Source organism: Hyla sarda, chromosome 9, assembly GCF_029499605.1.
Source record: "Hyla sarda isolate aHylSar1 chromosome 9, aHylSar1.hap1, whole genome shotgun sequence".
Taxonomy (NCBI): Eukaryota; Metazoa; Chordata; class Amphibia; order Anura; family Hylidae; genus Hyla; species Hyla sarda.
In genome coordinates, this window is record NC_079197.1 from 14304572 (window position 1) to 14331869 (window position 27298).

At 41.1% G+C, this 27298-nt stretch overlaps 1 protein-coding gene across 7 annotated transcripts in view; it reads left to right on the forward strand.

Moving 5' to 3' along the window:
* Nucleotides 1–27298, forward strand: part of RALGPS1 (Ral GEF with PH domain and SH3 binding motif 1) — a 409196-nt gene that overhangs the window by 148827 nt on the left and 233071 nt on the right. For all 7 annotated transcript variants that reach the window (XM_056538115.1, XM_056538117.1, XM_056538118.1 and 4 more), the window contains exon 9: nucleotides 8686–8812. In XM_056538115.1, the coding sequence (XP_056394090.1) occupies nucleotides 8686–8812 (127 nt within the window). The remainder of the gene's footprint in view (nucleotides 1–8685; nucleotides 8813–27298) is intronic.

Genomic DNA, 27298 nt, shown 5'->3' on the forward strand with positions numbered 1-27298 from the left:
AGCATGCCCGGACAGCCAACGGCTGTCCGGGCATGCTTGGAGTTGTAGTTTTGCAACATCTGGAGGTCTGCAGGTTGAAGACCACTATTGGGTTCAAAATCTTTATTTTTTTAGATTTTGCACCTATAAATTGGGTACTTCTTATACGCTGGTGCGTCCTATAGGGAGAAAAATACGGTATATATCATGAGCACAGAACATATTATAAACAATAGAAGTATTGGAAGCCAATAAAGTAATTTATTTCCTTGGCTGTTACAGATCCTGAGTGCTGTAGGGTAGATGTGCAGTCACCATAACAGTCGAGTGTCACAGAATTATTATTATTATTTTTTTTTGCATTCATAGTTTACAGTTAGAGTGGCTAAATCTTGGGATTTACATATTTTATGGTATTCCTATGGAAAAGTTAAATCAGACAACCGGCAGCCATTGCAAAACTGTGTTCACAAAGAAACATGGAGGTTGCTCTCAGTTGTAACCCTAGTATTTAGATGAATGATTCTTGCCTAATTTTAATTTTATTTAGTTTTTTTGCTCCATAATACAGTTAAACATGGATATCAAACTAGATACATTGCTTAACCAGTAGATTTATACCTATGTTATAGTGACCAGTTTCAAGTAACAATGGCCATCAGAGATTAATGTCAGCATGTTTAACATCACAAATAGGTTCCCAGTAATTTCAGAGGGAGATCATCCCTATTTTTAGCGGTGTTCATATATGTAACAGACTCCCCAACACTTCTCTTTCTTTTTTTTTTTTTTTTAAATAACAATTTTTATTAGATTTCCAAAAACCTACACAAATGCGAATGACAATACAGTGCCTTGCACGACATGTCATAAGTTAATACAGTGACAAAAAAAGTACACTTGCATTATATAACATATGCAATTATCCAACAGATATTCACATATAGTGTCATGAGCTTCGGGGCTTCACATGCAGTTATATATCAGAGCTTCTATTGCAACAAAAAATTAATAAATACCCCCAAGTATAGCCCCGCACACCTTTCCCAAACAACCCCAAAAGGAACCAAAAACAACCTCTAACCAGTGCGCACTTTTATATAATTAGACCACATCTGAGAACAAATACAAAAACTAGACACGAGACGGACTGACAATACAGGACAACCATACACAAAAAGATGGCCATTAGGGGACACAAAGTAGCGAACCAGCATCAAGTACTCAGTTGTCACCCCGAGGGGGGTCCCGCACCTCCAAAGGCCCAAGTGAACCCTTCAGAGCCTCCAAAGTGTACCATGTCGTCCATCTATATTTGTGCATTAAATGTTGTCTATCGCCATCTAGCATAATGTGTGTAATTACTGGACGTCATTTAATAAAGAAAGACTTTGCATGCTTTTCAGTGTCTTTTAGCGTCTCTAAGGATTCGCAGTGCAGAACTTTAAGCAGTAAATCTGTAACCTCTGTCAAGCATGGTACAGTGTCCTTGAGCCAATGACGCAATAAACACTTTACCCCTGACAACAGCAGTAAATGAATGCCCTTCGTGCCCACAGGGGCCATATCGGATGAGGAGCCAGGTATATAATGGAAAATATAGTGTAATGGTTGCAATTCTATGTCTCTTTGCCACACTCTATATATAAGATCCCTGATAGCAACCCACATAGAAGTAACTCCCATGTATTGCCACAAGCAGTGTATAAGGTCAGCCTTATCTAACTAACACTTAGGGCAAACCCTCAAATAGTGAGGGGGAACCTCCCAGTGTGCAAAATGAAAGGCATATGTCGCTTTATGCAAAATCTTAAAATGCATCTCTCTCCAGTCTTCACTCATTACCGCCTCTCTCACCTATCTCGAGCCCTGCAGAAGTTTGTGTCACTTCCTCCTCCCCTAAAAATGTACCCCAGTGGTCAAAAATATGCGTGGCTAAAGTTTGCATGGAGCGATCTCTGAGTGTCTTATAAATGCATGATAGAGATGATAAGCTGGATGGGTGACCGATCAGATCGGTAAACACCGCCTCCAGCGGAATCATGTTAAAGTTCCTGACCCTTGACCTGCAGAATGCTCTTATTTGGTAATATTGCATAATGTGAGACGCTGGCAGACTATACGTGTCTCTTATTTCCGGCCATGTCATGAACAACACTTCTCTTTCTATTTATGTACTGCCGCACCCACCCACTAAGGCTTGCTTTCGATTTAGGCTAGTATAAATGCTATCCCCTATCCACAGGACTATTTGATTGATGGTGGTGTTACCATTGGGACCCTTTAGCAATCATAAGTATGAAGCCCCAAATGAATGGAGCGCAAGTACAGTACTCATGCTCAGCCACCAGAGCGGTGGCTGAGCATGTGTACTTGCGATCCATTCACTTGGGGCTTCATACTTATGATTGCTGAGGGTCCCAATGGTAACACCACCAGAACTTTAAGCAGGATTTCTGAACATAGCCGAGTACAGCAATTAGACATTGTTCAGATCTACCAATGGGAATGAATAGAGAAAAAGTTTAGTATATATTAAGTAATGTGTGTCCATCGTCCTCTTATGGATTTGTATTTGTGTAGACATTTTTATATCAAGTAAACTCATCTTTCAAGTCAGATGAAATGTTCGTTCTAGCAATGAATTCACTTATAGGTGGATTGGTCTGAATCCATCGAGCCACATTTGACTTGCAGGCTTGGTATAGAAACCTTTGGGTTCCCGGTAGGCCAAAGTCATCCAGAATCACCACCCCTCAAATGTTCAGTATGGAGACCTTAATATTTACATTATACAATTCATGAATAATGTCAAGACCCTATTCTAGTAAGAATTTTCACTTGTACAAATCCCCCATCATGCAGCAGTAAAGCCTCCTCTGTACCATTCCCTGGGTGATTGGAATCATTTCTTACTCCATGTTGTGTAATCTGAGGCCATGTTTAAATACCGTAATAAAATTGCATTTTTTTTTTAGCAATTTATGACCAAAGGGGAGTTTTATATACGTTATGTATGAGATAAACATATGACAATCTCTTGACCTCACATACTGATAGTTTTAGGGGTTACAGCCAATATTCTTACTAGGCATAATGCCACTCCAAAATAACTGTGCCATTTTCAAAGCAGAGAAGTTTGTGTACTGACAGTAGTTACATGCTACTCTAAAAACATGCATGGTTTGTCACTTTCGTGCTATCTGAATCGAAGTAGAAAAATTTCCTCACTGCATAATTTTATGCCAGCCATAAAGTACTGTGTCTTCTTGTGTATGACCCTTCACTTCTTGATGATTTGCATGATCACCAAGAAGCAAAGGATTTCTTCCAATACCGAGCTTTTGTTCTGGGCTAATAGCATAGGATTCCTTTATCTGTCAGCTTTGTGTCAGTCCTCTAGTAGGTGTTTGACTCCTTCTTTTGCTAACTTTTGCTCTCGCTGTAAATGCATCCAAGCCCTGCCTGATATACACTTGTCTAATAGCAGATCTTACTATCTGCCAGTGCTGTGCCAGTCTGTGCAATCGCATAGCATTGATCCGCATAGCATTGATTTCTTATAAAAGTCCCCTAGAGGACTGTAAACATTGCAAAAAAAAATTCTAAAATATAAAATAAGCTTTCTTTTATTTTGTCCATACTTTACATCTATAAAAAATTATCATATTTTCCTTCGATAGATATTCTATTGTGGAGAATTGATTCTAGAACTGGTAATAACACAATATAATTTCTTTGTCCTTCCAGTGCTAAATTCCCATTTGCCATATAGGAATGAGCAGCTGTCAGGTTTCCCCTGAGCCGTCCAGGCTGTTGCGATATTAGATCTTTATGAATCTTGTCAAGTTCTGTTCATTTCTAAGAATTGTTTTAAGCATGTGAACACATTTCCTAAGCCTGAAACGGAGCAGCTGAGCCAAAAACTCTTATGGAGTGATACAAACATCAGAAAAAGTACTTTCCACTTCGGATTCTCCGGCACGTGTTCCTTAACGTGTAATAAAAGCTCTGCAAGAACAACTTGTTCTCCTACAGTGCCTGATGCTGGGACTTCTGGGGGTTTCAGTGGGGTCTGCAAATAAGCCAATTAAAAAAATCCAAGGTTACCTGTAGATGTGTAATGAAATGAATATCCTTGAAGGTTGTGTCTAGTACAGTGGTCTCAAACTGTGGCCCTCCTGATGTTGCAAAACCAAGTTTTGCAACATCTGGTGAGTCACAGTTTTAGACCACTGGTCTAGTATTATGTTAATATTCGTATTTATTAGTATTATGAAAATTTCCATGCGGACATTTCACAGACAGCAGAGTGCCGACAGAACATGCCAGTGATAGGGCCACCCGGAAATGCGACATATCTATTCTTTTACGGAAATTCCATCGTGTGAACATGGTCTAACTCTTTTCCCAACTCGTTTTAGTGATTGGTCAGGGTCTGAACACTTGCACCCTGACCAATTAAAATGTTTAAAGTGGTACTCCGCTGAAAAAATATCTTATCCCCTATTAATAATAATAAGATTAATAATTTTATTTATATAGTGCCAACATATTCCGCAGCACCTTACAATATTGGATAGGGGATAAGATGTCTGATCATGGGACCCCTGTTGTCTCCATGCAGCACCCCAGTCATCCGTGCACGGAGCGAACTCCTCTCTGCCAGACCCCCTACAGGTGCCACACCCCCTCCCATAGACATGAACGGAAGGGGAGTGACATCGCAAACATGGAAGCTCCAAGCTTCCGTGTTCTGGACGCTGCCACTGCTGGCCCGGTGATCGCAGGGGTCCCCAGTGGTGAGACCTCCGCGATCAGACAACTTCTCGGATAAGATGTTTTTACAAAGTGTTAAAGGTTTTTTTCTTGGCAGTGCCCATTTAACACTTGTTTTGTATGTAGACCATGTATAATAGTTGCCAATCAACTTTGGAAAACTCATTCTCACCCCCTCAGTGAGATATTTGTGTCCTAGACAAACCTCATGTCTGACTATTAAGAACTTTTCGCTAAGAAACATTCCAGGCAAGTGAGACTCTGACTTGTTTGGACAGATACTGCTGGATAAATGAGGGATTAATGAAGGTGGCAGAATCTGCCTCATCTGCAGTCGTCTCTTTATGTCAGAGCCATTTGATGGGTATTTGCTTAAACCAGGGTTGAAGGATTAGCCAAGTCTCTGACAGCTTCACAAATCCGCTGCCTTTGTGAATGTAGCTAATAGCTGTATACATTGTTGAGAATATGTCATTCCTGTCAGTAAAACCTTTTACGTGAGTAGAAAAGAAAATATAATTTTACTTAAGTTTGTTACTATAGAAGTTGTGTAAATACAATAAAGTTATTTCGCTCTGCCACCCAATAGCTTGAAAAACTCAATGACTCAGAGTCAGTAAAAAATAACCCTGAACTCTATTAATCCTGAACGATCTTATTGTCTGGCAAGATGATGCATAATATTGTAAAAGTATGTTCACACAACATGCTGCAGGGTTTGGCGGAGATTTTTAATGTTGGTTATTGCCCCTTTCATTGTTGCTAATCCACTTCCAGGCTACCCAGTGTGGAATACTCACATCCCAACATGTCAAATCTATGTTGGAAAAATACAAGCTGTGTGAACTATGCTTTAGTTTCCCATTGAAAACAATAAGATTCAAAATCTAAAAGGTTTTCAAGCAGATTCTTAAGTGTAAAAACCCTGCGTAGATGTGGTCTGATAGACACCAGAAACTCACTTAAAAGGGAACTCTTGTCCATGAGTACTTATCCCCTATCCACAGAATAAGGGATAAATATCTAATCACAGGGAGTCTTACCACTGAGACCCCCCGCCATCATACACTTATTCCCTACCTACAAGATTCTGTGGATAGGGGATAAATACTCATGAACCAGAGTCCCCTTTAAAGTGAATAAATAGATTTTATTTTACACTAGAGCCAAATACTGAAACATTTTAATTTTTATCCGTATCTATTTTCTGATTGTAATTGTTTTTTATTTAGTTTTTGTACATTATTATGGAGGCAGCCATCTTGCCTGAGTTGCTTTAAAGGAGTTGTGCTCAGGGCTTTCATCCGTGCACGTGGTTGCAAGAGTTGACTACCGATTTATACATAAACACATATTGACTTACCAAGAGATTGCACCTTACAGACAGACCTAAACCTATACCAATGAGAATGACTAACTTGAATTGTGCCCATAACCGCGTATGAGGGCACGTCTGAAGAGGGCATGCCCTATGATGAGTTGATAAGAAGAAGGGAGGGTTGGGAGGGTTCCTCAAACGTCACGTATGCCCCGCCTGCATGATGCAGGGACATTTTATACTCCCTCCCCTAACACAGCTCCGCCTAGAGGTGCGAGGGGTATAGGGATTCCCGCCCCCTCGCACAAATTCAGCCTGATAGGCTTCCCACTTATCCAAAAATAGGAAAACAGAGTAAATTTTTTTTCAAAAACAGCAAGTCCCCAGGTTTTGTGTGGGATTACAATATGGCTCCATTCACTTTTATGTAACTGAACTGCAATACCACACACAATCTGAAGAGAGAGGTGCTGTTTTTGGAAGAAATTTGCTGTGTGTTCTATCCATGGATAACCCCTTTTAATTTAGAAATGCTCTGTTACCTCTGCATAGGTTATTTCAAAAGAAGTGGAAGGCTGAGCTGTGAGCTTCACCCATTGTCTTCTATATCTTCTGGTGAATTCTTTAACGTAATGCTGTCCAGATCACTTTCTAACAGTCTCCCCCCATTATCTTCTTAGACCGAACAGGAAGTCTTGTCTTAGTTTTAGGCCTAGTGGACAAACTAAAAACTGCAAGATTTCAGAATTATTTTATAATATAGATAATATTAGTAAAATGGAAAATTAGAAAAAATATCACCAAAAATTCTTAACAAATATGTTTAACATAATAACTTGATTTAGACATTAGGTCATTTTCTGATGGCACATTCCCTTTAAAGGTAATTCTGCTTACTCCTGACTGTACCTGTTCATGGCTATAAAAGTCACAGTCCAGTGTTTCCCAAACAATATGTCTCCACTTGTTGCAAAACTACAACTCCCAGCATGCTGGGACAGTCTTTGGCTGTCCGGGTGTGCTGGAAGTTGTACTTTTGTAACAGCTGGAGATACACTGTTTGGAAAACACTGGACTATGACTTTTATAGCCATGAACAGGTACAGTCAGGAGTAAGCAGAATTACCTTTAACCCCTTAAGGACTCAGCCCATTTTGGCCTTAAGGACTCAGACAATTAAATTTTTACGTTTTCATTTTTTCCTCCTCGCCTTCTAAAAATCATAACTCTTTTATATTTTCATCCACAGACTAGTATGAGGGCTTATTTTTTGCGTGACCAGTTGTCCTTTGTAATGACATCATTCATTATATCATAAAATGTATGGCGCAACCAAAAAACACTATTTTTGTGGGGAAATTAAAACGAAAAACGCAATTTTGATAATTTTGGAAGGTTTTGTTTTCACGCCGTACAATTTATGGTAAAAATGACGCATGTTCTTTATTCTTAGGGTCAATACGATTAAAATGATACCCATTATTATATACTTTTATATTATTGTTGCGCTTAAAAAAAAATCACAAACTTTTTAACCAAATTAGTACGTTTATAATCCCTTTATTTTGATGACCTCTAACTTTTTTATTTTTCCGTATAAGTGGCGGTATGGGGGCTCATTTTTTGCGCCATGATCTGTACTTTTTTTTGATACCACATTTGCATATAAAAAACTTTTAATACACTTTTTATAATTTTTTTTTTAATAAAATGTATTAAAAAAGTAGGAATTTTGGACTTTTTTTTATTTTTTTTTGTTCACGCCGTTCACCGTACGGGATCATTAACATTTTATTTTAATAGTTCGGACATTTACGCACGCGGCGATACCAAATATGTCTATAAAAAATGTTTTTTACGCTTTTTGGGGGTAAAATAGGAAAAAACGGACGTTTTACTTTTTTATTGGGGGAGGGGATTTTTCACTTTTTTTTAACTTTAACTTTTACATTTTTTTACATTTTTTTTTACACTTGAATAGCCCCCATAGGGGACTATTCATAGCAATACCATGATTGCTAATACTGATCTGTTCTATGTATAGGACATAGAACAGATCAGTATTATCGGTCATCTCCTGCTCTGGTCTGCTCGATCACAGACCAGAGCAGGAGACGCCGGGAGCCGCACGGAGGAAGGAGAGGGGACCTCCGTGCGGCGTTATGAATGATCGGATCCCCGCAGCAGCGCTGCGGGCGATACGATCGTTCATTTAAATCGCGAACTCCCGCAGATGCCGGGATCTGTATTGATCCCGGCACCTGAGGGGTTAATGGCGGACGCCCGCGAGATCGCGGGCGTCGGCCATTGCCGGCGGGTCCCTGGCTGCGATCAGCAGCCGGGATCAGCCGTGCATGACACGGGCATCGCTCCGATGCCCGCGGTTATGCTTAGGACGTAAATGTACGTCCTGGTGCGTTAAGTACCACCTCACCAGGACGTACATTTACGTCCTGCGTCCTTAAGGGGTTAAAGGGAATGTGCCATCAGAAAATGGATGGAAAACACTTATCAAAACCATAGACTTTTACAGTCCTCTACTCCAGGTTAAAAGCCTTTTTACTTACTTTGATAAAGTTTCAATTGCTTTTATACTTGTTTTCTCTCAGCTGCTGAATCGCAAGGACAAGACCACGTTTGATAAACTGGATTACCTGCTTTCGAAGGAGGACAACTACAAGCGCACAAGAGAGTACATTCGTAGTTTGAAGATGGTCCCATCAATCCCCTATCTAGGTAAGTGTCTCACATTTAGATTTATGGTTACCACTGATGTCTCTCACTGCCTGCACTTGGTTGACCTCTTAGACATGTACATGAGAAGGTGTCCTTCATTGTGTTATGGGCAGGAGTGATCACTTTTTTGGCTTTTTTGTCAGTATATCTCCAAAATTTATATTAACTGATATAGATACTGAAAAATGTTCTTTCCTTAAAAATAAAATACAATTCTAAATGATTAAGGGGGCAGCCATATTGCCTGAATTTCTTCTCCACTGTTAACAGCATTTCAAGGTATGCTTTACAGTAGCCTGATGGCCCCTAGGAGACAGTATGTCCGGGCCTGACAAGATCTGTGACCTGTGTGCATAGGTCATTGTGCAGGTTGGTGGAAGAGGGGAGCTGTGACCATCACTTATTATGAATGGCCTGATCCCGTCTTGTCTATACACTGATGTCTATTTCACTCTAATCCTGTCTGTATGCCTACATTATGTTCACATGGTGAAATTTAGCTGAAAAATTTTGCTCAGAAAATCAAAAAAAAAAAATGTACTGTACATTGAATTGAATGGGGATTCCACTGTAGAATTTTTTAAAGAAATAAGCTCTGTTTTTCGATTCCTGGATAACCACTTAAAATTTTGCAGAATTTTGGGCGAAATCCCATTGAGCACAATGAGTCTTTGAATTTAGGCAGAATTATGAGTACACAGAAATTGCTCTAAAATTCCGCAGCTAGCTTTACAGGACAGAATTTGAGAGGCATAGCAGAATTTATGCTGTGTGAACATAGCCTAAAGAGGAAAATGCTGAGAAGTTTTCTCTACAGAACAGGAAATGTCAGCTTATTATTAGGCTCAATGACAAGAGGGAAAATGGCAACATTTAATCGTTTTTTATAATATACATAAAATGGAAAATAGGAAAAATATGTTGCCAAAAATGTTTGAAAATTTTTTATTTAACTTAAAAGCTTAATTTAAACAATTGGTCATTTTCCTATGGCACATTCTGTCTAAGTAAAAGCTTATACAGCACAGTTTAAATGGAATAAATTCAGTTTTGATCTCCGTAGCATCTCCTTATCATGTGATAAGGCACCACATGTACCCTTGACAGGTCCACCTGAATGCCCTTTGAAAGACGTGTTGCTATGCCGTAATATATACTGAAGCCATGCGTGTATACACTGACATCACTGTTTCCTGTAGGTTGCGGGTAACTCACATCTGTAAACACTGGATTTTACATTAAACAGGCTGTGATTAATAAAGAGGACCGAGCTGCTTTGGTTAATGTGAATTTTCCTTAGCTGAAAGTGACTGCGGTTTAGGTACAAGCTATTTCGGTACATTATGTTCTGGGGACGGAATGAATGGGTGTATTTTCTTTTTGGTGTTTTTCTCTGTATAGTTTTATGTCACAAGGTCCAAGTCTGTTTCTCATATCTGCCTGCATTTTGGACATGAACAATCCGGCCATATGTGTTATTACAGAAGTGTGTGCGATTGGTACGCCTGATGGTGAAAAGTAAAAATCTGCTTTCCTGCCACCTATGGAGATTAAGACAAGGGAATTGCAAGTAACTTCCTTGCTCCTATTTCCTGGGGCAGTTCAGTAGTAATAGTCTCCCTGGAGTCACTGCATGTCCATAGTATTAGAATGTATTTCTTCTTTTATTATTGCCTTCAGTTGTTTGACTTCCTATCTGGCAGGCCACCATTTAAGTCCCTGCAGCAACATGAAGTTAACTGGTCACAGAATTTGCTAGTCAAGCCTATTGTTTATAAGATTTCTGCTTACTGTCTGTAAATTGAAACATTCATGTTATATATTTATAGCCAGAAAGCCTAGCCATATTCACGAGAGAAAATTTTCAAGAAAATCACATTGCAATTTCCTATAAATTTAAGCTCCTGATAGTATTCTGCAGTTTTTCACCTTTTAACTAACATTCTAATGCCCTGGTGATCCAGTTTCTTGGTTCCATTCTGGTCTCTGTAATCCTGGCCTCTAGTGATGACTTGTTAAGCCATGTGATTGGCTACAGAAGTCACAAGTCAGCGCAACAAGTCAACATTGGGCACCAGGCTTCTAATAGGAGGGCACAGAAATGACAGTATGTTGCAATACATAACTTTCGCAGTGTACTGCACAAACAATTGTTAAAGTCATCTAGGGTCACTGAAAAGGTGTTAAAAAATTTTAAGCATAATCAAAATTTAAATCACCCCCTCTTCCTATTTTTTTTTTTCAACTGTAAATTTTTATTAAAGATTTTTCAAAATAGAAATACAAAATACAAATATACATGAAGCAATAAGGTATCATGCTGCAGGAATCTGGAAAGCAGGGCAGTCCAAATACTTATTAAACAGTTATTCGCTAGAACAAACTGCGAGTATAACCAAACATATCAACACTGCATGTATACTCAACGGCCGAAGCCATTAACCCCTTAACGACGCAGGATGTATATTTACGTCCTGGGCCGGCTCCCGCGATATGATGCGGGATCGCGCCGCGATCCCGCATCATATCGCGTCGGTCTCGGCGCTCATCAACGGCCGGGACCCGTGGCTAATACCACACATCGCCGATCGCGGCGATGTGCGATATTAACCCTTTAGAAGCGGCGGTCAAAGCTGACCGCCGCTTCTAAAGTGAAAGTGACCCGGCTGCTCAGTCGGGCTGTTCGGGACCGCCGCGGTGAAATCGCGGCGTCCCGAACAGCTTACAGGACACCGGGAGGGCCCTTACCTGCCTCCTCGGTGTCCGATCGGCGAATGACTGCTCCGTGCCTGAGATCCAGGCAGGAGCAGTCAAGCGCCGATAACACTGTTCACAGGCGTGTTAATACACGCCTGTGATCTGTGTAAAAGATCAGTGTGTGCAGTGTTATAGGTCATTTAACCCCTTCCCTAATAAAAGTTTGAATCACTCCCCTTTTCCCATAAAAAAAAATAAAACAGTGTAAAAAAAATAAAAATAAACATATGTGGTATCGCCGCGTGTGTAAATGTCCGAACTATAAAAATATATCATTAATTAAACCGCACGGTCAATGGCGTACGCGCAAAAAAATTCCAAAGTCAAAAAAAGCGCATTTTGGTCACTTTTTATACCATTAAAAAATGAATAAAAAGTGATCAAAAAGTCTGATCAAAACAAAAATCATACCGATAAAAACTTCAGATTTTTAAACGTATAAATTTTCCTGCATGTAGTTATGATTTTTTCCAGAAGTGCGACAAAATCAAACCTATATAAGTAGGGTATCATTTTAACCGTATGGACCTACAGAATAATGATAAGGTGTAATTTTTTACCGAAATATGCACTGCGTAGAAACGGAAGCCACAAAATGGCGTTTTTTCTTCGATTTTGTCGCACAATGATTTTTTTTCCATTTCGCTGTGCATTTTTGGGTAAAATGACTAATGTCACTGCAAAGTAGAATTGGCGACGCAAAAAATAAGCCATAATATGGATTTTTAGGTGGAAAATTGAAAGGGTTATGATTTTTAAAAGGTCAGGAGGAAAAAACGAAAGTGCAAAAACTGAAAAACCCTGAGTCCTTAAGGGGTTAAAGGGGTATTCCAGGAAAAAACTTTTTTTTATATATCAACTGGCTCCAGAAAGTTAAACAGATTTGCAAATTACTTCTTTTAAAAAATCTTAATCCTTTCAGTACTTATGAGCTTCTGAAGTTAAGGTTGTTCTTTTCTGTCTAAATCCTCTCTGATGATACCTGTCTCGGGAAATGCCCAGTTTAGAAGCAAATCCCCATAGCAAACCTTATCTAAACTGGGCGTTTCCCGAGACAGGTGTCATCAGAGAGGATTTAGACAGAAAAGAACAACCTTAACTTCAGAAGCTCATAAGTACTGAAATGATTAAGATTTTTTAAAAGAAGTAATTTACAAATCTGTTTAACTTTCTGGAGCCAGTTGATATATAAAAAAAAGTTTTTTCCTGGAATACCCCTTTAATAACAACATTACAAAGAACACAAAACAGACAGAAAAAACGCACTACATCAGACAATACACAGGGGAACATAGGGAGGAAAAAAAGGTAGACTGCTCACTCAGGGAGGGTGCTGATCAGTAAAACGATCCCACGGGTCCCAAATAGAGAAGAACAATGGCACAGTATTGTTCAGAGAAGCAGTCAGAGACTCGAGGGATCGGATCTCACGGATTCGGGCCAACAACTCTTTCTCAGACGGAGGGGCAGTCTACTTCCAATATTTAGAAATCAGTGTCTTGGCTGCCAAAACAATGTGCATAAGCAATTTAAATGGCTTTTTGGTAAGGGCCCTATGAGACAAATGTTGTAGCCCACTATGAGCGGACAGGACCAGAAAATGGGAAAAGTGGACCCAATCCCCACCCCCAAGCCAGCACTGTGGAGGGATAGAAGGGTTCACTCTGTTGAAGAGTTCAAGAGTATGGTACCACCCCATAAGCAGTTTAAATTGCGTTTCTTTATAAGCCGTAAAAATCGAGGCCTTAGAGGCCCTCTCCCAAATCACTCGCCATTGGGGGATAGTAATACTGGTATTCAGAGCCTCCTCCCACTGGTCCATGTAGCGATGTGCAGGGTCAGCACCACCCAATGGAGAGTTGAGAATGGAATAAATAGCAGAAAGGAGACCCTTCGTCTTTGGACCCCGACAGCATTTTTGCTCAAAGCCCGTAGGCAAAGAGACAACCGTAGAACCCAGGGTAAAGGACATATAATGACTAAGCTGGAGATAATGGAACCGCTCGGAGGAGGGAAGACCATTCCTGGACACCAATTGATCAAACAGTAGAAGAGCACGGGAATGAAAATGTACTACATCTGCCAAACTAAAGAGCCCCCTAGTACCCCATACACTCACTATACCAGAGGTCAAGGCCAGGTAAAAAATCAGGATGGTACAAAAAGGACCCCATAGGGGGAAGACAAGGACACAAGTTTAAACTTAAAACAATAACCCCAGACATATCTGAAGAAAGCCATTGGACTCAAAAGAGGACCCAAAGAAGGAGAGGAGAGGGGGAGAGTCCAAAGGAGGGAATTGGGATGAACAGGGGCCAGCCATAGCGTTTCAAACTCCATCCATTGACTATGCATGATACGAGAACCAGGCAGCCAAGTGACGGAGATGGACAGCCCAATAATACTTTGCTACATCCGGTACAGCCAGACCCCCAAAGGACCTACCCACCATAATTACAGACATCAGCAAATGATGTTGTCTAGTGTCCAATATAAATCGAAAAATATCAGATTGAAGGGAGCGAATAGCAGAGAAAAAAATATCTCAAAAAAATATGACAATTTAGGGAGACCGTCATTTTCACATTCGCTATGTGACCAAAAATATATATACAAAACTATATATATTGGGACTGCCAATTTCTCAAGAAGACCCCAAAGCTCCCGGAACAGAGAAGGAAATTAGCAGAATACAGGGAGGTATAGGAGGGAGTTGGGAAAACCCGAAGGTATTTAGGAGCAAAGGAAGACCACTTAAAAGAAAAGTCAGCCTGGAGGAGAGAGGACAGAGAGGGAGGGGGATTCAAAGGCCTTGCCTCAGTCATAGATAAATTAATCCCGAAACCACCCCAAAGTAATGCAAAATCCGATACAGAGCAGGGAGGGAGAGGCGAGTACATGTAAGGGTCAGGAGGACGTCGTCCGCAAACAGAAAGATCTTAAAGTCCCGATCATGTAACAGGATCCCAGAGATATCCGGGTCCCCCGTAACCAGGGCAGCCAACGGCTCAATACAAAGATCAAGGGCGACAGCAGACATCCCTGTTGGGTTCCATTATACAAGGGGAAACTTAGAGAAGTCACATGAGGGAGTTTAATAGAGGCAGTAGGGGAGGAGTAAAGGGCCTGTAGGGCAGTCAGAAAAGGCCCAGCGATCCCAAACTTCCAAAGAGTAGCAAACATGAACGGCCATCTAAGCCTTTCAAAGGCCTTTTCAGCATCAAGGCTGAGGACCAGGGTCTGTTCTGAGCACCGATTGACCAAGTCTATCAGGTCCACCACCCGTCTAGTGTTATCTCCCCCTTGGCAAAGGATAAAACCAACCCGATCTTTATGAATCAGGGAAGGGAGAAAACCACAAAGGCGTACCGCCAAGATTTTTGGTAAACAGCTTCAGATCAGAATTAAGAAGGGTGATGGGCCTGTAGCTTGAACAGTCATGGGGGTCCTCACCCGGTTTAGGGATAAGAGTGATCAAGGAGTGTAAGAAAGATTGCGGCATATCCTACCCCCCCCTAAAAGAATTGAACAGAGAGACAAGCCTAGGCAGTGAGAGAGGTGAAAAAGTCTTGTAGTACAGATAGACAGAGCCATCAGGATCAGGGGAGAGTCCATTAGGTAGAGATTTGATAACCTCAGCCAACTCCTCGGAGGTGATCGGAGCATTTAAAACTGCTCGATCAGCAGCCGAGAGGGTAGGTAAATCACATTGCGACAGAAAGGAATGCAACGCTGCATCACTGTCCCCCACGTCGGACGGACGCTGTGAGGGAAGAGAATACAGTTTAGAGTAGTAATCCAGAAAGAGACGGGAAATTGTATCAGGATAATAATGAAGAGTACCAGCAGTCTCTTTCAGTTCCGAGGGAAACTGGGCAGCGGCCCGGTCACAGAAGCGCCTGGCTAGCATAGTATGGGCCTTAGTGCCCTTCTCATAGAACCACTGTTTAGCATCTGTTGAGGAGAAGGCGTTCAACCTTCCAAAGAGCCAGATCACCCAGGTGAGTGCGAGCCGCGACCAATCAGCACTGAAAGGGAAGAGGAAATCAAAAGAGAAGCCTCCAGTTAAGAAATCTCAGTACGAAGCTCCCGGGAGCGAGCCAAGGCATCCCTCTTGAGATGTGTTCCAAGGGCAATACAATGACCACGGACCACCGATTTAGGTGCCTCCCACAGAATGGCCTGCAAAGCAACAGAGCAATCATTAGTAGCATGACCATGATGGAAACCAAGGAGAGAAGAACACACCAGAGCCCAGAAAGCAAAATTGGTTGGTCCAGGAGAAAAGACATGTAGAAACTGCTTATTATATTAGTGTGGCCAATGTTGGTTCCAACAGACATCTATTGTAGAGTCCAAGGGGAAGAGATCCGATCCCAATGAGCCCAAGAAAAAAAAAAAGGAGGGAGAGAGAACAGGGGCAGGGAGGATGAGCAAACACCAAAGGAAATGCCACAAGACAAGACCAGACAAACAAAAACAAACAACGGAAACGTACAGCAAATACACCAAAAAAATAAAAACAATGACCCAGAGTTCAGAAATGAGGCCCCAATGACTATCTGGCCAGAGAGGAGACCAAGACAAATGAGAAAAACAGATTCAACTAACATATCAATAGGAAACAATTCATTGCCATAGCCTCAGAGGGGAAAGTCGAAGAACGACACAAAAAAAAAAGGAGACCACCAAAGAAGGAGCAGTTCTGCCCCCCAAGGCTGTGTCAAAAGTAGAACACAACCATTAGGGTGTACAGATGTTAGAAACAGGAATTATACCTCATAAGGCAGGGGAGAACCATAAAAAGGGACTGTCATGACTGACTGGGGGGACAGGGAGAGTGAGCCCTTACTGACCCTAAAAAGATGCTCCCTGCCTACTTGCCCATCCATCCTAAATGATGAATTGACAACTGGGCGCCGGTCCCTTCTTGTGCTTAAATGCAGTGGCTTCAAACACATAATATACATAGTCGGTCACAGGCCAGAATCGGAAAACAACTAGACAACCAGATATACCAGACAGAACACAAACACCAACAGGCAGAATAGAGTGAATTAATAAACAGTTCATAAACCGGATATCAGATAAATGGCAGACATGATAAAATGAAAAATACTAGGCATGATAGGAGTATACAGCAGAATCCAGGAGATGAAGGGGATAAACAGAAGAACTGAGAGCCAAAACACTAAACTGAACAGGTAAGTTACTAAGAACTATCACAAGCAGGTACAAGTACAAAGGACAAAGATCATATCAACCAAACAGGATATAAATATAGGACACTGTTCACACTATGACACAGAACATACAAACTGGACTCCCCACTCCACTATAGGAGTAGCCAAATATAATAAAGCCAAATAGGCTACGGGCCAGTGGACACACTCCACCATGTGGACAAAATGCTAACCCAGTAGGAAACGGAAATATAACACATGAAACACTAGACTAGAACTGGATGAGTCTGAATAGACACCAGAATACCGAACTAGAATATAACATACCGAGCACAGGGTACAAGCTAGACTCAGACACAGTGTGAACACGGACAGAGCTGAACGAACAAACATAATCCTAAAACTACCTGATTCTGCACCTGTGATAGCCGGCAGCTACGCCTATACTCTTCCACTTACTGCTTGTTCACACACAGTAGTGCCAGAAGCGGCTTCTTTGCTTTCATCAATAATCCTAAAACCGACTAATGTAACACAGACTAAAATACAAGGAGCATGCTAAATAACCATGGTTAAAAACCCAGATAAAAAGACAAGATAAATACAAGGTAAATGCTCAAGCATATGTAGTCAGAATATAGCACAAACAGACATAGTATTGCACTCAATAACCAGCACCAGAATGCAGGAGAACTCTGGCTAAATAACTCCACCCGAGTTCTCATTCACTCAGAGCATTAACTATTCCCTATCCAGGTGGAAAAGCAAACTGCTCTGAACAAACTAGTTTGTGAATACACACCTAAACATAAAAATACAAAAACAAATAAACGGACATTACAGGGGCAAGCTCATATACAAGAGTCCAAACATCAGCTATGAACACCAGAAAACATATCAAGGAGGGTGCAGGGGGGAGCCCCGCGAGGCCTTTGATGACTGTTTCCGACTCTGGTCAGGCCGGCGGTTCCGGACAGGCTGCCATACGGGAGGGAGGAAAGGAGGGGGAGGAGTCCAGCCCCAGTCCACACCCCGAGGGGCAGGCAAATTCAGAGCAGAGCAAAAGCCCGACAGATCAGCAATGGAATGTAAAACAGCAGAATGTCATCTCTGCGGGCATGGAGAGCAAAGGGAAATTTCCACCTTTAGGGCACTTGATGGTCCCGCAGGATGGCCTTCGCTTGTGTAGGGTAATCCACGAGAGATCCTTGTACAGCTGGATAGGGGCTCCATCAAAGTCAAAGTTCTTGAGAGTGCGGGCCTTAGTCATAATTAACTCCATGAGCTGTAAATCATTCACACAGCAGATAACGTCTCTAAGGGAACCCGCTGCAGACTTGGGGCGGAGTGCCCTGTGGGCTCTGTCAAACTTGATCTTGTGGGTTGGCGGTTTGCCCAAAATGAGGTTAAATATGGATTCTAATGTCACATGGAGGTCCTCCTCCCGAGTGGCTTCCGGGAGACCCCGCACCCTGATGTTATTACGCCTCCCTCGGTAGCTGGTGCCTTTTGAAAGATTCAGGTCCAGCAGACGTGAACAAGGACCGGACCGGTAATGGCGGACGGCACGCCGGGCCTGTAGCTTTAAGGGTCCGGAGGTAGCGGGAGATCCCCCCCCTGGGGGCACAGGAGCTTGTCGGAGGGTAGCCGAGAGTTTGGTGCGTCGGTGGGAGGTTCTCCCCATGGAAAGCAGCAGGGTCACCACAGGAAAGGGCTGATATAAGGCCCTAGGGAGCGGGAGCTCTCAAGTCACGCAGCCATATTTCACGGCGCCAAGCCACGCCCCCCTCTTCCTATTTGTTAATAAATAAATGAATAAATCTAAACTACAATAAATTAACATAATTTGTATCCCTGTTTGCATAAATGTTTAAAGGTGGAAAACTATTTTTTTTAAATCAACTGGTGCTTTTTGGTAGCAGTTGAGTTTGAAAAATTTGTTTTCCACCGAAGTACCCCTTTAGGCTAAGTTTCCACTTGTTTTTTTTTTCTGGCAGTTTTTGGAAAACTGCCACTGCAGTTTTTGAGCCAAAGCCAAAAGTGTATTCAACAGGAATAGGACATATAAAGGAAGAACTTACACTTCTCCTCACTTCTGACTTTGGCTCAAAAACTGCAGTGACAGTTTTCCAAAAGCTGCCAGAAAAAGTGGAAACTTAGCCTAAATATATTAAAATATGTTATCTATTCTTTACTGTGCACATAAAAGAGCAAAAAACTAAATTGTGGGGGTTTTATCAAATCAGATCCCACAAAACATGGAATAATAAGCAATAGAAAATGACCATTTACCCTAAAATGGGAGCAATAAACAATAAAGCTTACAATGCAAAAAAAATTTGCCTCTGTAGCTCTATAGGCCGAAAAATAGGAAAAAGGTTTGAGGTCACAATATAACAATTGAATGCAATTTTTTATTGCTTTTATAGAAATGTTTTTTTTATTTGTTTTAAAGTAGTAAAATTTTAAACTTCCACAAAATTGTGCAGTTGCATTTTATCATTTTTTTTTTTTTTTAAAGCAACCCCACTAGTTATTTTTCTTTTAGTTTTAAAATATATTATATGATAAAGTGTACAACTTGAAATGAGGCCTCCTATGACTCATTGGATATGTAAAAAATATTAAAGGGGTATTCCAGGAATAGTTTTTTATTTGACTATACTACAGGGGCTGTAAAGTTAGTGTGGTTCATAATATAGTGTCTGTACCTGTGTGTGATGGTTTTCTTATGTGATTTTCACCCCAATATTTATTTTTAACAGCCTACAAGATGACTGTTGTCTCAGATTTTTCCCAGGTTGCAATGCGGCAGAGACGTGACTCACTAGTCAGCTGATGACAGGGAGCCTGTCTGCTTCAATGGGGGGAGTGATCGCTTGGTGGGAGAGAGATCAATTTGCAACTAATGCAACAGCTGTAGGCACCTTGATTGAAAACCACAGTTCTTTTGAATGGGTGCGGCTCATTTATGTTTCAATGGGTGAGGTAGCTGATGTGTGGGAGGGAGGAAAATGGAATTATGGGATTTGTAGGCAAAGAAGGAAACTTAAACAGGAAGTACAGTTCGCAAAAAGCTAGCCACAGTGTTATGGTAATCTCACAACATAGCCATTTATCCCAAAGACAAGCACAGATCCTTCCTAAGCATGTTCATTGCTGTCTGGCAGGTACGTACTAAAATCACCTTATGGTGGAGAACCCCTTTAAGGACCTTAGAGTGAGATAAAAAATATCGCAATAAAAATTGTAGCTGGAAGGGGTTGGTAAACTACACCATAGGTCATTTTCCATGCAGAAATTTTCCACAGTGTGTTGAAGTCTTATCCACTTTTAAGCTGTTTTCCGGCTCTTAATTTCCCACCCCCAAATCTTTGGGACCTTTTGGTTGATGGCGTCCGCATATATAGTAAAAAGAGCCAGAAGCAGACAGTTCCGTACATTGTGTAGTGGCCGTGCTGGGTTACCGCAAGTCAACTCTCACTGCCGTGAGTGGGCATTGTTTTAATTTACTGACAAACAAGTAGAAATGTAAACAAAAAAAAAAAGGGAGTGAAATACATAATAAATTACAAACCTACATACATTTTCCTCTTATTTTAAGCAATTACCTGTAACAGTTTACCTGTAATGCATTATATAATATTTAAAAAAAGTAAAACTCCATGTAAAACTATTATCATAGGTCGGTGAATCAAACGTTTCCAGAAAGTGACAACAGATGATGTTTAAGGTAATAGGTTTGTTTCTGAAGTTTCCAAGATCTTTTACTTTTATGTTCAAAATCCTGTGAGATCAGCACATTTGTGGTAAAGGCCACAAATAACATTGGGTTGTAAATTATACAGCCGGAGAATGTATGAGGTTTTGCAGCCCACACAATCCAGGATCATTGCTTTTTTTTTTTCTTTTTTTTTTTTTTTCGTGGCTCTCACTTTTGCTCTCTAAGATTTTTAAAATATAGGGATATATATACATATCTGATTTTTTTTTTCAAAATCCACACGAAATCTCATGAAAGTTCACATTCTTTGCTTGTGAAAGGAGTTTTTTAAAGTATGTTCAAATGCAGTGAAAAGTTTCCACATAGATTTTTGCAGCTGATATTGCCGGACACTTATTTCTGACATAAATGCTGAGGATCAATCCCATCTAATCGCAGTGGAGCTTATCTTCGTGTAAATCTGCTGTGAATCTGCTCCGATCCAGCAGAAAATCTGTAAAACATTCTCATACAAGAAATCAAAATCTCAGAAATAGATCCTGTGTTTTAATCCAGTGTATGAACTATTACTGACAAAAAAAAATTATATTCTGTAATGAAAATAAAGGACACCACATAAATGTACTTACAAGTTCTTTACTTCTGGTCATGTAATGAAAAAAACAAAACTGAATTCGCAACACACATGTGAACAGAGCCCTAAAGACAATCTGTCAGCTGAAATTCATGTCCTAAACTGCTGACAATGTTAAGTAGTTGCTAGTACAAGGAGACACAATTTTTTCTCTGGTGCAAAGAGTCAGGGTCTATTCACACGGCAGAATTTCCGCTTGCGGAATTCCGCCTCGAATTAAAGCCCATAGACTTTTATGGGATTCCGCACTCCCATTCACATTTCTGAATTTCCGAAGTGTGAATGGGAGTGCGGAATCCCATAGAAGTCTATGGGCTTTAATTGAGGTGGAGTTCCGCAAGCAGATATTCTGCCATGTGAATAGACCCTGAAAGGGGCATTCCCAAGCCCTGACTGAATTGCTGATGGCTGGGGCACCCCCTCTCTTTCCTACCCCTGCTTGATTGACAGCCAGCTGGAAGCCAAGTCTCGTATCAAAATTTCGCACCTGCCTACAATTTATATGCACAGTTCAGGATCAGGATTTAAAGGCTGAGCCCTGACTTTCAATCAAGCAGGGACAGGGAAGGGAGAAAGAGCGAGGCAGAGTTTTATTCCTCAGCACTTATGGGGCTAGGGAATGCCTCTGTGACTCATTGTACCAGATAATAGAGTCCATTTCAACATAATGGAAGCATAAACAGATATAAGAAAAGTACCATATGTCTTCTTGCACTAACAACTATCTAACAGTGTCAGCAGTTTGGAATATGAATTGCAGCTGACTGATTCCATTTAAAGGGGTATTCCCTTCTGGACTTCATGGCATACACACATATCCACCTCGGAACCTACTTGTGGCCAACAAATGGGGCCGGAAAGCCAAAAAAAGCAGAGCAAATAGTTTCACATGACCTGCATACTGCTCATTGATGATAACGGGAGTTACGTAAACTGTATAATACTGCTTGCTACACTTTCCTTAACTTCTGAGTTAAGTGAACAGCATCACTCACGGTGCTACACTAGTAATGAAACACCTATTAAAGTCAATAGGAGTTACACATTCTGCCCGGCTGTTTTCGTCTTCCGACCACCTCTAGTGTTTATTGTAATTGAAGTTTTACATCTTGTCTGAAGTCATCCAGGATTAAGTGAGATTCATCTAAACCAGTTTAATGTAAAACTGGAGGAATTGGTTTTTGCATTGGTTCAGGTGTCGGCTATTGTTTGCTAAAAGGCATCTGAAAAGTGGGGCCTTTCGGAAAACTCTTCCACTCTTGCACTTTTCCTTTGGATTATCTTTGAGTGATCTCATGTGTTGTTCTTCTAGGTCCCACTGCTCTACAGAAGCCTTTGTCTAGCCTTGGCCTTCAGTCTCTGCTACAGCTGCTTAGTGTCTAACATTTGTGGTTTTTGCGGCTCATGTATTGAATAAAACTATGTACTACAAAACTTTCCACAGTTGTAAAATATTTATCTAAAGAAGAAAAAAAAACTATTAATCTGTTTGATTAATTGGAGTCTGACATTTGTTTTAAAGCGGCTTTGTCTTTGTTGAATTGAGTTCTTTTGTCAATGATGTAAACATGTCTTCTTAAATGACATCAGAAAGATTACACAGACCCCTTCCTATTCAATATGCTACTATTTTTGGCCCATCTGTCTTTCATATTTAACTCCAAAACTTTGGAAAGTATTACATTAGCTTTCAGTTTGTGGCTGGATGACAATGACAGGTGTATGATTTAGATGCCTCCTCTTATAAGGATCAGTTATACACTGTCTCCTGAAAGCCTGGACCCAGCAGCTCAAATGTGCATTAGTGATGTGCGATCTGACATGACTTGTAGCTTGTACGTACTTATGATGTGTCTGTTAATCAGTTTACTTAGAGCCCCCATCTCATTGCTGCCTGTATGTGACAGAATGACGCCAGACTACGAGATGATTTACAAATGGGATCTGTCTACCTTTAACTTAACACATGATTGAACATTGAGTTTGACAGCTAAAAAGAAGTCTGTTGGACTACTTACAACTGGATTTAGAATTCAAGACCAGAGTCTGCTTAAAAAGCTGCTTTCAGTGTCCTCTTATGGTTTTCCCTAGAAGAAGTAACAGTACATAAGTCAAACTTATACATAGGTCCCTATTCACAGAGTACCGAAGAGCTTCCGTTTATCCTTCATCAGGCTGTTACACCTTTTTTCTTTTCTGCTATTCCATACCGAGGCATCCAGTAAAAAACATTGCATGTGTACATATTTTAATTCACCGTTTCCATTATGTTTTGAAGATAAGTTGCCGGTATATTTTGGGATTCTAGCAAAAAGGCGTTCAGATATACCATGCAGTAACCACAGTGAGCCCACATACTTTAATAGATTGAATGTAGTGTAATAGTCAACATGCTTAATCCTTAAAAGGTACCTGTCACGACAATCCAGCAGCAGGATATGTGTTAACTGAACTGCATTCTCATAGCCCAACACGACTCGATCAGAAGTCGAAATGCCGGAAGTCCCATGCAAAGCCTATGACTCCTGATCGTGTCTCTCGGGTTATGAGAATGCAGGCCAGTTTACGCATATCCTGCTGCTGGATCGTCTTGACAGGTACCTTCTAATGTCTACCTACATTTACTGCCAAGGACGATCAGTATTGTAGATACACTGCTCTCTTCCTTTTTATCTTGCTGCTTGACTCTATCAAATTGGCCTTGTCCTTTTAAAGGGTTATTTTTGTCTCAACCAGTGATTGGCTGAGCCGGAAGGTCCTGCATCTAGGGCTTAGAAGATGCAAGTAGTGTAAAATTCAGTGGACCAGACACAGCCGAACGAGATTAGCAGGGGACCAGGGCTAGGGAAGTTTGCTAAGAAAAAAACAACAACAACAACCAAAAAACAGCACGCTGCTGGGATGAGGAGAAACTAAAAAAAAAACAATCACTGGAATTCCTTTTTAAAGTGAGTCTGACCAGCCAATTTTGATGGGATCGTCTTGACTAATCTAATATGTATGGGAGAGCCTCCCATCTATCTACAGCGGATATCTGGAGAGAAGGGTCGGGTATGTTGGCGTTCACATGCCCAGTGCTTTTGTTCTTAAGGAGATAAGCTACCACCAGAGGTGCTGGGCATGTGTTTGTGGGAATCGGGAGCTGTCAGCTGAACAAGCATTTGATTAACAGCTACCGTATTTACTCAAGTATAAAACGGCCCGAATATAAGCCAAGGCCCCTAATTTCACCCCAAAAAACCTGGGAAAACGTATTGACTCGAGTATAAGCCTAGGGTGGGAAATAAATCATCCCTCCTGTCATCATCCAGACCCCCCCTGTCATCATCCCCCTGTCATCATCACCCCCTGTCAACCACCCCCTGTCATCATCCAGACCCCCGTCATCACTCTTCCCCTGTCATCATCACCCCCTCTCAATATCCCCCCTGTCATCATCCAGACGTCCCCTCCGTCATCATACAGGCCCCCCTCGTTGTCTACTCACCTCTCCAGTTCTCTCGGTCCTGTTGCCTAGTAGCTGCAGGGACTGTCCGCATACCGGTGAGGAGGGTGAGCAGGTCCAGGCCATCCATCTTCACCAGGAGGCCCTCTTCTCCTCTCCTGGCCGGCCCCGGACTAATGACGCTGCCACACAGGGACGTCCGTGCGCAGCAGACGTCAGGGCGTCCCTGTGCGGCAGCGGCAATGCAGTGCCACTAGTCCGAGTCCGGCCAGGAGTGGAGAAGAGGGCCTCCCGGTGAAAATGGACGGCCCGAACCGACTCACCCTACCCACCCTGCAGCGTAGATGGGCGAAGATGAACGGCCCGGCCCAACCTCCCCCACAACCCCCCCACCGGTATTTATTTGTTCCCACTCTAGTATAAGCCAAAGGGGGAGTTTTCAGCACGAAAAATCGTGCTGAAAAACTTAGCTTATACTCAAGTATATACGGTATCTAAAGGCTATACCCAGCTGTCTTTACCAGCTGTTTTCTAATATTCTTTCCATAACCCTTTGCACCATTAGTAAAGGGACATAAGGTTTATAAATATTGTTACGGTATATACTGATGCGATTTATTTTGAACCTCTACCTTTCTCCAATGGTATTCCTTGTACGTGTCTAGGATCCTTCGAGTGCCTTGGATTTCTTGGTGCTAAAAATCTGCACACTAAACTGTACCTACATCTTTCCACCAGTACCGCAGCTTCCATCTGTGGTTATGATGCTATTAGAAGATTGAGACACCCATTGTGTATTGTGTTCTCCTAGTTACACAAACATGTTAGTATGGGGAATGTTGTGTCCTGATTTATAGACCCCGGGGCTGAATGGTTCTGGTACATTTCAATCAATTCTGCCCTTTACAAATATTATGTGTTTACGTTTGTACGTGCATTCTGTTCCTTATATCCCCATTTCACCCAGACCTTATTACCTCACCCCCATCTCTGATGTCAAGTGGATAAATCTAAGTGTTGAATTTGCCGAGCATGATGGGCATTTGGGGTTTGGCACGCCATCAGCACATCAACTTTGCAAATGTTGTTACTAACTTGCAATAGTAAAGAAAAAACTCCACTTAGTACTACATAGACACTTTCACAGCTTTGTATGTATTTACCGGTGAAGTGATCCTGAACGTTGGCCCGCTCAGAGGAAACTTTTAGAGCCGAAGACTGGGGTCTGTCTGCAATCATAATGTCTTTCTGTTAGTTTATACAAACTGTTAAATGGGAACGTATTCCTTGCTTCTGGGCAGGGAGTCAAAGGCCCTCATCTCAGGATGTAATTTTTTACCCTTTGTTGCTGGAGAAGACTCCCGATCTATTGCTTTATTCTCTTAATATAGAGTGTATCCCCCTTAATATCAAGAATTTAGTAGTATATAGAACCCATAAAAATATAAAGCATTCTTATTTTAGTTTTTGGTAACCAATATAGCATCCATTACAATCTTACTGTCTTTGCCACATAGATATCTTAGTTCATCATTTTTGGTGTAGTGTTATCCCGAGCTGACCCGGAGGGCTCAAACCCACACACACAATATTAGAGAAAGCACTGGCCAAGAAAATGAGAAAGTTTCCATAGGAATTAGTCTGTTAAGAACGTGCAAATTTACTTTAACACATATCACAGAGAAGACTTTCTGAGCTTTGTCCAGGGAGTAAATACAAGTATGTACAAAGTAGTAACACAGCTGATGTTATCCCCATATATATTCTCTCTCCACCGAGCGGCTTTCCTTCTGTGCCAGGGTACGTTCCGTCTTCAGCCTGGCTGTTCCTTTTCTATCCTTATTATCATCTTAGCTCAACCGCAACTATCTGATAAGGAAACATCTAACAGATTTCTTCAGATATGTAATGGGAAAATAATCTTAATTTAAGAATTGTTTGTGTTGATCTCTGGGCTTTTTCCAAGCTTACGATTAATTTCCATGCTGGTAATTATTTATAGACCTGGTATTGGTTTAATGTAATAATACAAAAAGATGGTTCAGAAAAGTTTAGTTTAGTGTTTATGGTCTCCTACAAAAGATCATGGGTCTCCTACGAGAAGAATTAGGGTCTCCTTCTATAAAGCATGTTATCAATATGTCAATCAGTTGATCTAAGCTTGAAATCAGTGTACCATAACATGGTGCTCCAGTATACTGCCTAACCTGTCCCATTATTCTTTACTACACCATGTCAGTATCTTGGTATTTCTTTCCTTTCTTGTCCCATAAAAAAAATGTTGTTACATTTTTTATTCAATAGACAGAAATTAATGCTTCTAGTGTCACTTTGCCAAAACAATCTTGAAGTTTACAAACAGCCGAATCAAGAAGATAAAATGAATGGATACAATTTTTTTATGAATAGTTTGTGTGCAAAAAATTATATGGGGTGTATTTTCAGCTGTATTTATACCCTTTCAGGTAATTTATATACATTGTGATATGATTATTCGATAATCCATAATGTTTCGTAGTCCATCAGCCATCAGTTAATTAGTGGAAATTTAATGTTCATTTTTTAAACTTAGGGACTATATTACTAATTCTAATTTTTTATTTATTTTTTTACAATAGAAGTTTGAGAAGTCTGTATGAATGTATACATTGAAGTTAATCTGAAAAGCAGGCCTTGCCGAGCCGCAGCATGCACACCGTATTACCTCCCCACCCTCCCTGCCTTGACTGATTGATGCCAAGGC